Source organism: Cetorhinus maximus, chromosome 32 (assembly GCF_964194155.1).
Source record: "Cetorhinus maximus chromosome 32, sCetMax3.hap1.1, whole genome shotgun sequence".
NCBI lineage: Eukaryota > Metazoa > Chordata > Chondrichthyes > Lamniformes > Cetorhinidae > Cetorhinus > Cetorhinus maximus.
This window is the reverse complement of record NC_135910.1, coordinates 17,444,346-17,457,886: the sequence shown is the minus strand read 5'-3', so window position 1 is coordinate 17,457,886 and position 13,541 is coordinate 17,444,346. Positions and strand designations below refer to the sequence as shown.

The following is a 13,541-nucleotide window of genomic DNA, read 5'->3' as shown; positions in this document are numbered from 1 at the left end:
TATGTTAGTCTCGCTGGAGAGACCGAAAAGATAAGGCTAATAATGAGGTTTGAGGGCATGCGAGCAATGACGAATTAGACCCGCGTTTTTGTCCGAGCCATAAAGTGGCCATTACTTTATTTTGCTTGGAAAAGCTTGAAGGCCGAAATGAAAAACAGGGCGTCTGATGGCATTGGGAAGCAGATCAGGGGTCCCAGCTTCACGGGAGACAAGAAAGCAAAAATTACGGCAAAAACCCAAAAGACGTGGATGAGGCTTGCAACGGTTTTTGCTTATTTGCTCTGTGTATCTTTGACTGCTGTGATTCTGGTGATCTATTACACTTTAATTTGGGAGCCGGTCCGGACGAAACCAGGACCGTCCAACAGCAACTTGACCGTGATTAATGCAGACACCGGCAACTTCAGCTCCGGGCAGAAGCAGAGAAGCGCCTTCAACGCTATAAGAAGCAGTCCAAAAGGTTTCAGCAATCCGCGATTCGAGCGGAGCCATTTGAGAAACACAGGCGGTGGGGTTGGCGGTTTTGTGACCTCGCAGGGTGAGAGCTCCGGCATCATGGACGGTGCTGTCACCCACTTCAGCACCACGGACAGCAGCGGCGGCGGCGGCGGCGATCTCAGGGTTACCAACAGCAAGGCAGCGACCACCGAGAGCGGGGAGCTCAGGACAATGGACAGCGGTGACCACAGAGTCACCAGCGGCCAGGTAGCGACCACCGAGAGCACAGTGTTCAGCACCATGGACAACGGTAACCACAGGGCCACTAAACGCGTGGAGTTCAGCACCATGGACAGCGGCACTCCCAAGGCTCCCGATCAAAGGAGCCATAAGCAGAACGCTCTTGCCGACAGCGGAAACTTCAGCACCGCGGACAGCGGGATCGGCGCTCCAGTGATCTCCACGCTGCAAACGCCCCAGGCGGGCAGCCAAAATAAGCCCACAAACAATCCTAATGAGCCGAATCAGGCCGACAAGGACGATGTAGCGAACGTAGGATCAAACCGTTGGGTAATCAGTCCCTCCAATGCAGAGGAATTGGGAACTGCATCGAGTTTGCTAGGGCTGAATGAACATTTAAGAAATGATTCTGACAGCAAAATGAAGAACGTCAAAATGGACAGAATGGCAACGATGAGATCGCGAGGTGGCTTTTCTGGCAAGAGTGACATGGAGACCACCCACGCTCTGACTATGTCAACAGATGCAGCTCATCATGACTTGCAGGATGAAGTAACGAGAAGTAAAGTGAATGAAGACGATGGAATGAAGTCGGTTGTTCACCCTTCCAGCAGATCCAAAGGGATTGAGGACATTCTGGCTACGTCCAGACCTACAATGGACCCGGGTCCGTTTAAGACTGCTCCCACTAGGGTGAGTGATAGTGAGTTGGACCATCAGCACTCTTACAAAACCAGCACTAACAATCCGACAGAGACGCAAAATCTATTTGCTAAATTAATGTTTTTGGACAGGACACACAAGAACCAAGAAATGAAACATTCTATTGGGTTACACGGAGACAGATTAGATCGATTGCCCACCAGAAACCCAGCAACCACCGTTCCTCGCACGCCAAGACTATCATCACCTGGCTCCACCAATCCAGCAGAGATCTGGGCGAATAGGGAATCGGGTCACACTGGGACAACTGACCTTGAAGCCCACTACGCCCTACAAAGCTTCAATAAGGAAAAGGGGCAGCCATCTCCCACTTGGAAGCAAAGCCAGGCCGATGAAGAGGACACATATACAAATACTGTAACTAATTCTTTACCAACACTCCCAATAACATAGCTTTGCACTTAAAATATTTTTATCTTAGGAGAAAGATACTTTGCAATATATTTTAACTAACTACCGTGTAAAATATATATATTGCAATATATTTTAATTTATATTAATCTTGGTGATATTTCGCCCTTTGCGTCAAAATGGCATTTAAAGAAAAATTGTGGATTACAAAACTGGAAAACACAATAGCTTTTATTTAACTGAAATAGTTTCTGATACATTACTGTGCTTCAAAATGTATCATTTTACATGCTATTAGTATAATTTAAAGAAGAATATCACACATTTAAAACATTTTATATTACAAATCTGTAAGGCATTAAACAACTTATTTGTCTGTGTTTCCTGTCATTTTTCCACATTCTAAATTTCTATATCCATATTTATAATGAAAATTATCTATGTAAACTTGTCATGCTGTAATTACGACCTTCACCAGTGGAGGCAGTGCAGCACCACCCTTACAGGAGTCTGCAATTACAGTGTCACAAGTTTGAATAAACAATTTCATTATAAATATGAGTACAGTTATTTATAGTGAAACTATATAAATATGAGGACAGAATGTATGACTTTAAAATGGATATTTAGTAAATATTTAATAAATAATATTTTAAAAACTTATGTCTACATATTCAGGTCCAATTATACCTTCCACCTTCTAACTCCTCTCCATCTGAAGGCTGCAATTCATTTGGAGTCCCCATTAGCAATGCAATCAGATATTGTGTAATAGAAGGAAGAATTGCTTTGATCTCCATGTATAATTATATTGCAATTGCAATCCTGAAACCTTCCTCTGGTCAATATTTCTGGTGATGCATTTTGGCAGAAGGGATTGGGAGAGGCAAATAGACAATGTCACAGATCTAAAGAGTGTCACTTCTAAAGACAAACATGTGACTGTTGTGGTTAAGTGTCTTTAATTTCAGTTGCTGCTGGCTCATTGAATTCTTTTCATGATCAGCAATATTTTTGGGGATAGATTTGTCCTCTTGCTGTGGATTATGAACACTGCAAACTTAGTGGGGAACAGCACACTGACCATTGTTTTTAATGAGCTCTTAACTGCATATTTTTATAACGCTTCTCATCCCTGTTTCTCTAGAAACAGCAACATAGGAAACATTCCTACTGAGTAGAGAGACCTACATGTACATCTCCCTATGATGCTGTAATTATGTCATGAGGAAGAGTCATACGGACTCGAAACATTAACCCTGTTTTTCTCTCCAAAGATGCTGCCAGACCTGCTGAGCTTTTCCAGCATTTTCTGTGTTTATCTCAGATTTCCAGCATCTGCAGTATTTTATTTTTATCCCTATGATGCTTCTGTTTCGGTGACAGTTTCATTGCTGGTCAGAATCAACCCATTATGTCTGTCATCCAGATTTTGAATAAAAGCATGAGAAAGAGAGGGGGGAAGGAAGCATAGACTGAAACCTGAAAATCACAGAGCCACATTACACGAACATACAATACACTGCTGTCAAATGCCCATTATTTTAAAGGAGACATTAATTTAATCTCTCCAGTTAATCGTACACAGAAAAGTTTGACACAGTAAGACTACATACATACTGAGCACTATAATTTCCAGGTTAAAGTATCTAATGCATCAATAGGGAATTCAGTGGCCTAATTGATATTCCAGTTATTGGGTTGTTGCAAATTTTGAAATCAGAGTAAGGTCTTTGAAATGAGGTTGTGCGAATAATAACATTTAACACTTTCCTTTCAAATTTCTTTTTCTGTTACTTTAGTGCAAGTGTGTCAAAATCGCAGGCAAGGCATTTTGCATAAATACCCTGAGCACAAGGACATTAATACTCATACAGTTTAATTTCAAGCTCTTAATATTCTAGTATTAAACACAATTTTAGTTATTTTGTTGCTTGATATTGATGGTAATTAAAACAAGGAACAAAGAAATAGAAACAGAAAATGCTGGAAATACTCAGCAAGTCAGGCAGCATCTGTGGAGAGAAACAGAATCGTGTCTTAGTAACTTGATAGAACTTTTTCAGGAACTAACCAGGAGGATTGATGAGGGTATGTTGTCTACATGGATTTCAGTAAGGCATTTGACAAGGTCCCACGTGGCAGACTGGTCAGGAAATTGAGATCCCTGAAACACAGGGGAAGGTGGCAGGTTGGATCCAAAATTGGCTTGGTGACAGGAAACAAAGGATAATGGTCAATGGATGTTTTTGCAAATTGCAAATTTGACGACTCTGGATCTATACTCGATGGAGTTTAGAAGGATGAGGGAGGATCTGATTGAAACTTACAGAATACTGAAAGGCCTGGATAAAGTGGACGTGGGGAAGATGTTTCCATTAGTAGGAGAGACTAGGACCCGAGGGCACAGCCTCAGAGTAAAGGGAAGACCTTTTAGAACAGGGATGAGGAGAAACTTCTTTAGCCAGAGAGTGGTGAATCTATGGAATTCATTGCCACAGAAGGCTGTGGAGGCCAGGTCATTGAGTGTATTTAAGACCGAGATAGATAGGTTCTTGATTGGTAAGCGGTTCCAAGATAACGGGGAGAAGGCGGGAGAATGGGGTTGAGAAACTTATCAGCCATGATTGAATGGTGGAGCAGACTCGATGGGCCGAATGGCTTAATTTCTGCTCCTATGTCTTATGGTCTTATGGAAAACAATTTCCAGTGGTGTTCCACAGGGCTTAGTGTTAGGGCCCTGCTGTTTGTTGTGTATATTAATGATTTATACTTAAATGTCGGAGGCATGATTGGAAAATTTGCAGATGACACAAAAATTGTCCATGTAGTTGATAGTGAAGAGGATAGCTGTCGACTCCAGAGCAATATCAATGATTTGGTTGAGTGGGCGGAGAAGTGACAAATGGAATTCAATCCAGAAAGTGCAAGGTAATGCATTTGGGGAGGGCAAATAAAGCAAGGGAATACTCAATAAATGGGAAGTTATTGAGAAGGGTTGAGGAAGTGAGAGACCTTGCTGTACATGTCCACAGGTCCTTGAAGGTGGCAGGACAGGTGGACAAGGTGGTCAAGAAAGCATATGGAATGCTTTCCTTTCTTGGGTGAGATATTGAATACAAATGCAGGGATGTAATGATGGAGCTGTATAAAATGCTGGTTAGGCATAGCTGGAATTTTATGTACAGTTCTGGTCACCATATTACAGGAAGGAGATAATTGCTCTGGAGAGAGTGCACAGGGGATTTACAAGAATGTTGCCAGGGCTTGAAAATTACAGCAATGAGGATAGGCTAGGGTGACTTTCCTTAGAGCAGAGGAGGCTAAGGGGTGATGAAATTATGAGGGGCCTAGACATGAAAGATTTGTTTCCCCTAGATGAGGGGCCAGTTACCAGAGGGCATAGATTTAAGGTGATTGGTAGAAGGATTAGAGGGGACAAGAGGAAAACCTTTTTCACCCAGAGGGTGGTGGGTGTCTGGAATTCACTGCCTAATTTGGCTGTTGAGGCTGAAACACTCGACTCATTTGAAAGGTACCTGGATCTGCATCTGAAGCGCTGTAACCTGCAAGGCTACAGACCAGGGGCTGGGAAGTGGGGTTAAAATGAGCGGCTAGGTTTCTTTTTCCTCTTTTTGGCCAGCGTAGACATGATGGGCTGAATGGCCTCTTCCTGCATTATAAATTTTCTATGGTTGAGAGCAGCCATGAGGGGTCAAATGGAGTACTCCTGTTCTAAAAGATATGTCTAGAGATGTGAATAGCTGTTTTCTGTTGATGAGGGCAATCTGGGAATAGAGACAGAGTTCTCTTCTTCCAATTACTATCCATTGACAACCTCCCACCTTCCAACTCTCCTACCCTCATCCATCACCCCCACCCACCCACCCCCAGGTGTGAATATTGGGTGAGAACTGAACCAGACTTGGTCATGATGTTCTCTATGGTGCATTAGCTTGGTTGAGTTGATACTTGTGGAACTGTACTCCAGTTTAAGGGACAAGGAAGGGAGATTTAAATCATAGAATCAGAGAGTGGTTACAGCACAGAAGGAGGCCATTCAGCCATCATGTTGGTGGGTTCCTGCAAAAGCAACTCAGTTAATCCCACTCCCCTGTCTTTTCCCTGTAGCCCTGCAAATATTTCTCTTCAGATAATTATCCAATTCTTTTTTGAAAGCCACAATTGAATCTGCTTCCATCAGTCTCTCAGGCAGTGCATTCCAGATCCTAACCACTCACTGTGTGAAGACATTTTCCTTATTTTGTCATTGCTTCTTTTGCCAATTACCTTAAATTGCCGTCCTCTGGTTCTTGACTCTTCCATCAATGGGAACAGTTTCTCCCTATCTACTGTATGACTCCATACAAGGCTATGGGCCTAATGCTGGAAAATGGGATTAGAATAGTTAGGTACTTGTTTGGCTGGCGCAGACTCGAAGGGCCGAATGGCCTTTTTCTGTGCTGTTGACCTCTATGGTTCTATGACTGTATTCTGTCCAGATCCCTCATGATTTTGAACACCTCGATTAAATCTACTCTCAACCTTCTCTTCACCAAGGAGAACAGTCCCAGCTTCTCCAATCAGTCCACATAACTAAAGTTCCTCATCCCTGAAATCATTCTTGTAAATCCATTCTGCACCCTCTCTAAAGCCTTCAGATCCTTCCTAAAGTGTGGTGTTCAGAACTGGGCATAATACTCTAGTTGAGACTGAACCAGTGATTTATACACGTTTAACAGAGCTTACTCACTTTTGTACTTGATGTCTCTATTTATAAATTCCACAAATCTTATTAACCACTTTCTCAACCTGTCCTGCCACCTTTAACGCTTTGTGTACATTTATCCACAGGTCCCTCTGCTCCTGCACCTAGTTAAAGTTGTACCCTTTACGCAATATTGCCTTGCCAAGTTCTTCCTAGCAATATGTATCACTTCACACTTGTCTGCATTAAACTTCACCTGCCGAAAGTCTGCCCTTCCCACCAGCCTATCACTATCTTCCTCACACTTCACAAAGCTGCTGTGTCATCCACAAATGTGGAAATTGTACATTTCTATGTCTAAGTCATTGATTTTCTTTATTTGTTCATGGGGTGTGGGTGTCGCTGGCTAGGCCAGCATTTATTGACCATCCCTAATTGATATAGATCAAGAAAAGCAGAGTCCCTAAGGCCCTGTGTACTTCTAAATGCCCTCTTTGAGTCCAAAAAGGAAAGATCTGTGATAGGGTGGAGTAGGAAAGATTAAATAGCAAAGGGATGGTGGTGTAAGGCAAAACGGAGTGGGAATGACACAAGTAAAGAAACAAAACCTATGGCCAGAGGAAGAATTTATGTTGAGCTTCATTGGAACAATGCTCCAGGTAGAGAACAGAGATGTCAAAATAGGAGTGGGGTGGAGAATTAAAATGAGAGGCGACTGGAAACCCATTTATAGACTGAATGGAGGAGATTAGCAAAGCAGTCACCCATTCTGCGCTTGGCCTTCCCAATGCAGAGGAGACTACTTCATAAATAGTGAGTACTTATGCTAAAGTATAAGTATACTAAATTGAAAGATGTACAAGTAAATTGTGGTTTCACCTGGATAGTGAGGAGAGAGGAGGTTAAAGGGCAGGTGTTGCACTCCTGCGTTTGCATTGTGTTGACCAAGTGAGGAGGGTGAACTGGCTCCCCCTCTATTTAACCTCCTCGGTTGGCCACATCAAAGGATATGCCTTTTCCAAATCTGAATGGACTTTCCTATTTAAGCTGTGAGCAATAAGGAGCCAATCAGTTTTCTTGAGTCAAAGAAAGAACAAATTTATTAACCAGTAAACACAAAAAAAATAATAAAAATGCCCTCATGCAATCATTCGGACACACAAGCACATGCGCACAAAATAAGCGGAGTTAGAGTTTTCTTAATTCACTCATGGGATGTGGGCATCGCTGGCTAGGCCAGCACTTATTGCCCATCCCTAATTGCCTCTGAGAAGGTGGTGGTGAGCCTTCTTCTTGAACCGCTGCAGACCATGTGATGTAGGTACACCCACAGGGCTGTTAGGATGGGAGTTCCAGGATTTTGACCCAGTGACAGTGAAGGAACGGTGATATATTTCCAAGTCAGGATGGTGAGTGGCTTGGAGGGGAACTTCCAGGTGGTGGTGTTCCCATCTATCTGCTGCCCTTGTCCTAGATGGTAGCGGTCATGGGTTTGGAAGGTGTTGTCTAAGGGGGCTTGGTTACAGCAGTGCATGTTGTAGATTTCACACACAGCTGCCCCTGTGTGTTGGTGGTGGAGGAAGTGAATGTTTGTGGATGTGGGGCCAATCAAGTGGGCTGCTTTGTCCTGGATGGTGTCGAGCTTCTTGAGTGTTACTGGAGCTGCATTCATCCAGGCAAGTGGAGAGTATTCCATCACACTCCTGACTTGTGCCTTGTAGATGGTGGACAGGCTTTGGGGCATCAGGAGGTGAGTTACTCTCTGCAGAATTCCCAGCCTTGACCTGCTTTAGTAGCCACAGTATCTATATGGCTAGTCCGGTTCAGTTTCTGGTCAATGGTTGATAGAGTCAAATAAAAAAATAACATAAGGTTAAGTCTCCTTTGATTATCCTTGAGGTGTAGATTTTAGGTTTAGCTGGTTTCTTGGATGCAGTCAGATGTAGAAGATATTGTAATTATTATGAGATCTTGGTTTACTGGTAGATTTCTGGTAGAGTTGGCTTATCAAACCAGGCAACACTCTATTCCAAAAGAGAGAGTGGGAGAGAGATTAGCCTTCAGCTTGTTTCATCAGCTGAAGACTTTCTTGACACCGCCCCTGTGTCACTTGCAATCTCTCTCTAGTGACTAGCAGCCTTGCCTTGAAATACTTCACCCATTGTGTATTTCCAAGAGGTTTTGTTTGTTTCTGTCTTTGGCAGCCATTGTTTCAATATCCAGCTCTTTGCATTTATAATGTCTCTTCCTTAGTTACGAGTTTTGATGGGTGTCTGGATTATAGGAAATGTCTCTCTCTTCACACTCCCCTGAGGGTGATTGGTTTGTTTTTCACCATCACCTTGGAATGTGGCCTTGCATTTTAAGCAGTTTGCTCTGTCTCAGTTGAAGTTGCAACATTTCCAGTCAGTTGAATGTTGAGAAGTCACATTTTCAAAAAGGGGCACGGACTCATAACAATGGGATGGTGCTGTGGAAAGGGGAGAGTACATTGAGGGCAATTGAGGAGTGGATCATGGTGGCAGGGAAGGTGGGTTTGGTGATGGAGTCAAGGAGGGGTGACAGAAAAGACAAAGGATATTTCATTGAAAAGTAAAAGGTAGTGGGGTGGAAGAGACTCTATCGCAGTTCTGGGAAGGAGGGGATGGGGTGGGAGCAGAAATGAGTGGCTTGGAAATGAGATGGACACAGTCAAGGGGGCCTCTCACCCATCATGGAGGGGAATCCTTGATTGGGGAAAAAGGAAGACTTGTCAGAATAGTAGGTGGTTTCATTGGAACAGATACAGAGAAACTGGGAAAATGGAATAGAGTCTGTGTAGGACGCAGGGTGAGAGGATGTGTGAACAAAGTAGCTGTTAGATTCAGTGGGTTTATTGATCTCGGTCGACAGGCGAACTCCAGAAATGGAGTTAAAGAAGATGAGGAATAGGCTTCAAAATGTTTAAGAGAAATGGGATGAGAGGAGGTGGCAGCAGTTAGAAAGCAAACACTGGTCCAGCAGTTTCCTTCTATGCTGTCATTTTCTATAAAAGTTTCCCCACACCACAGGATCATCTCCATTTCTCACAACCATCCGATCCAGGAGCCAACAGTTGTGCCTTATTTATCCTTTGAGTCATGTCTCACATAACCTCACACCTCATCAGAAGAAGGGGATGTAGGTTGATGAACGCAGTACATTAACACCGCTGGAAATCACCCTGAAGAGAGGCGACATTTCTCGGTCTTTGCGCCGACAGTATGCTTCATCTTCGACAGTTTCTGTTGCATAATTAGATTCATCTTCATACCTTGGCAACAAGACTGATTGTCACAGGCTCTGCTGAGGAACAGTCAATTTGTTCATGAGATGGATGTGATGACACAGCTTTCGATACACACTCCATCATATTGTCTGTACAGCGCTGGGAGAGTGATAGCCAGTAAAAACAAGAGCCAGATTGGCGTTCAAGAGTTTTAGGAGAAAAGTAAACTTGAAAACATAGTCATTCCCTTCAATAACTAAACTAACTTTCTCAATTTTAGGACATCCCAAAGCGTTTTACAGCCAATGATGTACTTTCTGAAATGTTCTGGCACTGTTGTAAAGTAGGAAACAGCTTCAAAAGCCAAAACAAAGACTGAAAATGCTGGAAATACTCAGGAGGTCTGACAGCACATGAGGAAAGAGAAACAGAGTTAGCATTTCAGGCCGATGGCTTTTCATCAGAATATTTGGTGGCGTTGGCTGAAGGGTGAATCTTCACCAGGAAATGATCTTGGCGATCAGCCTGACGTGGGGTAGAAAGCTCGATGCAGAGGGGCAATTCTGCACATCACCAGCCTGAAGAGTCAGCAGTGAAGTTTAACCACTGTCGGAATGTGCTTGTCTGCACTTAGGTTGCCTGGGCAAAGAGCGTCGATATCCGATAACATTTAGAAACACATGAGAATCACATGATTAATTCACGTTAAAAACCATTAACTGTCCCCCTCCACCATGAACAGGCACAAACAATTGTTACCTGGACCAGCAGAATTTGATGTTAAAATTCAACTATATGTAGAATAATCTTGCTTTTCTTTTTACTAGATGAAATATGACCAGCTCCTCCCCATAACACTGAAGTTATTGTACACATGCAGACTTACTGAGTATTTCCAGCATTTTCGGTGTTTGTTTTGGCTTTTGGAGTTGGTTTTGGCGTTACCTCCTTCACAATAGTGTAAAAACACTTCAGAAAGCACTTCATTGGCTGTAAAGTGCTTTGGGATGTCTGAAGCTTGAGAAAAGTGCTAATGTTTTTCTTTGTTATTGAAAAGATAGCACTTTGCCTGAGAACAGAAGGAGAATGTACTCAGTTCCTTTCAGCCGTGTTTGTGCACCTAATGTGAACAGACATGAGGGCATATTCCCAATGATACAACAGTGACCACACTTCATTGGCTGTAAAGCACTTTGGAATAGTCCTGAAGTTGTAAAAGGTGCTATAGAAATGCAAGTTGCTGCACTCATATGGCCCGTGACTCCATGATCTCATACCTAGGAGCGTTTCTGAAATCAAAGGTTTCTGCCAGACCAGGAGACAGCAAGTTTAATAAGAAGAACCATTTTTAACTTTGGCAAAATTTTAAGCGCCACAATACTGTTACTCAAAGGCCAATAATACCGTACCCAACCAGCACTGCCTGCAAAACTCAAAGCAGTGTCCAACATTAGATATGGTTCCACAATTGGACAAAATTTGGGGAGGCGATGATGTAGTGGTATTGTTACTGGACTAGTAATCCTCTAGGGACCTGGGTTCAAATCCCACCACGGCAGATAGTGGAATTTGAATTCAATAAAAATCTGGAATTAAAGTCTGATGATGACTATGAAGCCATTGTTGATTGTTGTAAAAATCCATCTGGTTCATTAATGTCCTTTAGGGAAGGAAATCTGCTGTCCTTACCTGGTCTGGCCTACATGTGACTCCAGACCCACAGCAATGTGGTTGACTCTTAAATGCATTCTAAACAGGGGGAATTAGGGATGGGCAATAAATGCTGGCCTAGCCAGTGATGCCCACACCCCATGAATGAATAAAAACAGTTTTTTAAAATCTTCAATGTGCTAAGAATTACGCTGACAACCAATTTAAGATTGTCACTTGGGCTCGCAATGTAGTGCATTTGTGTGTACTGGAAGCTACATATATACTACCACACGGGGCCCTGTTCTTTGCAGACAGAAAGAACATGTACAGATATTGCACCTGTTTCAGCTAAACAAAATAAGTGACAGCCATTTGCTGACTCATTCCTCAGGGCAATCCCTTGACCATTTAGGGTCAAGCTGCTGGTTTAAATTTCAAACAATGCTTGGCAGTTAACTGTCAGTCACCATCACTGGTGCATTCTCAATGGCAATGCCATTTGCCAACCAATCAGCACTCCCTTCACACACAGTATAAATTGTTGTTTCCCCCTTATACTTGCGAATGTCCTGATGAGTGCAAGACAAAAAACTTCAACATGCTCCTTTTTTCAGCAATAATGAAAAATATGACAGACACACATTTTAACAACATTTTAAAGGTTTTTACAAAAAAAAGCTGTCAGCTGAATGATGCGTTCACACAAGTACAAGGTCACTAAAAGTTAAAAAAAACAAAGCAAGCCATTTAATTACCATCAAAATGGGTTCGATGGATCAAGATTGGGCACTGCACATTAGTCCTTATTGAGCTGCATGTGGTCCTGGAGATTCAGGTTATGAAGCCCCTGTGCCAAATCATAGCCACACTCATTGAAGTTGCTGTTGTTGCCTCTTTTGAGGTTCCTGTGCAGAGATTCCAGTTGCCTGGTGTATTTCCAAATGCCACCTTGTGGCAGCAATGAGTATCACAAGAACACAGTTGAAGTTCAGATTAAAATCCCGCTGCAGGTAAATTGCAGATGGATGATGCAGTGACAGGACAGTCTGGTCAATAAATGCTGTGCCAGTGTCTTTCTCTGTGTGAGCTACCTAATTCAATGTCGCTCTCTAGTTCCCTCCCCATATCCTTTAATATTCCTCTTTTTCAAGCAATTCACTTTCAAAAGACTTTATCAATTATGCTTCAACAAGTTTGTAGCTGAGAATTGCACATTCTAATCACTTGCGGCACAAAGACTTTTTGTTTTAATCGCCTTCAATTCTTTTCACTGTGATCCTGTTTCAGCCCATTACCCTGTCGCTGGCCAGTGAAAATAATCTGTCACTTGATCCTTACTCTCAGCCGTGACTTTGCTATCTCCAGATTTGACAGTTCCGACCCTCTGCTGGCCAGCCTCTTACCTGGCACCATCCATAAACTTTAGTCCATCGAAAATTCCTCTTCCCGTATCCACACACCCGTAACCCCTGGGGTCCCTGATCTACACTCGCTCCCAGTCCAGCAACACCTCGATTTTAAAATTCTCAAATCCTTGTTTTCAAATTGCTCCATAGCCTCATCCCCTCCCTATCTCTGTAATCACAGTCAGCCCCACAACCCTCGGAGGTCTCTGCAGCCGTCTAATTCTGGCCTCTCGCACACTCTTGCTTTTAATTTTTATTTTTGAAAGATATACTTTATTCATAAAATGCCTGAACGAGCGTTACAAAACATTTCTAAATCGCCATCATAAAAAGTGCAATCAGAATCAACTTTTACACAGGGGTCACGAGGTGCTTCAATACAATCAATGAATATGACAGTCATTTCAATTTGGTCATTACAGACAGTCAGACAGTGCAATGGTATTGGAGTTATCAGCATATATCATGTTGCACTCTGAGGTGCTTCAATACAATTATAATACAATTAGTACTCAATGCAGACATTCATTGCGAGTCATACAGCCCGAGGGGTCTTTACAATTCCCAGCTCCTCGGTGAACTATGGCAGAAAGGCACATTCTTGATTTTAATCACAGCCATGTTGAGGCCACAAGCTCTAGAATTCTATCATTAAACGTTTCTCCTCCTCTAAGATGCTCATTAACCTTTTGGCGCCAATATATCCTTATGTGGCTCAGTTTCAACTTTAGTTTGATAAAGCTTAAGTGTTTTACTACCTTAATGGTGCTATATA

The 13,541-nt window shown here is 42.7% G+C and overlaps 1 protein-coding gene across 1 annotated transcript; it reads left to right on the top strand.

The window, feature by feature from the left end:
• LOC144671380 (uncharacterized) lies at positions 1-2,125 on the top strand. Its single transcript, XM_078533254.1, has one exon. The coding sequence runs from the start codon at positions 148-150 to the stop codon at positions 1,792-1,794; it is 1,647 nt and encodes a 548-aa protein (XP_078389380.1). The 5' UTR covers positions 1-147; the 3' UTR covers positions 1,795-2,125.
• Positions 2,126-13,541: the final 11,416 nt, after the last annotated feature.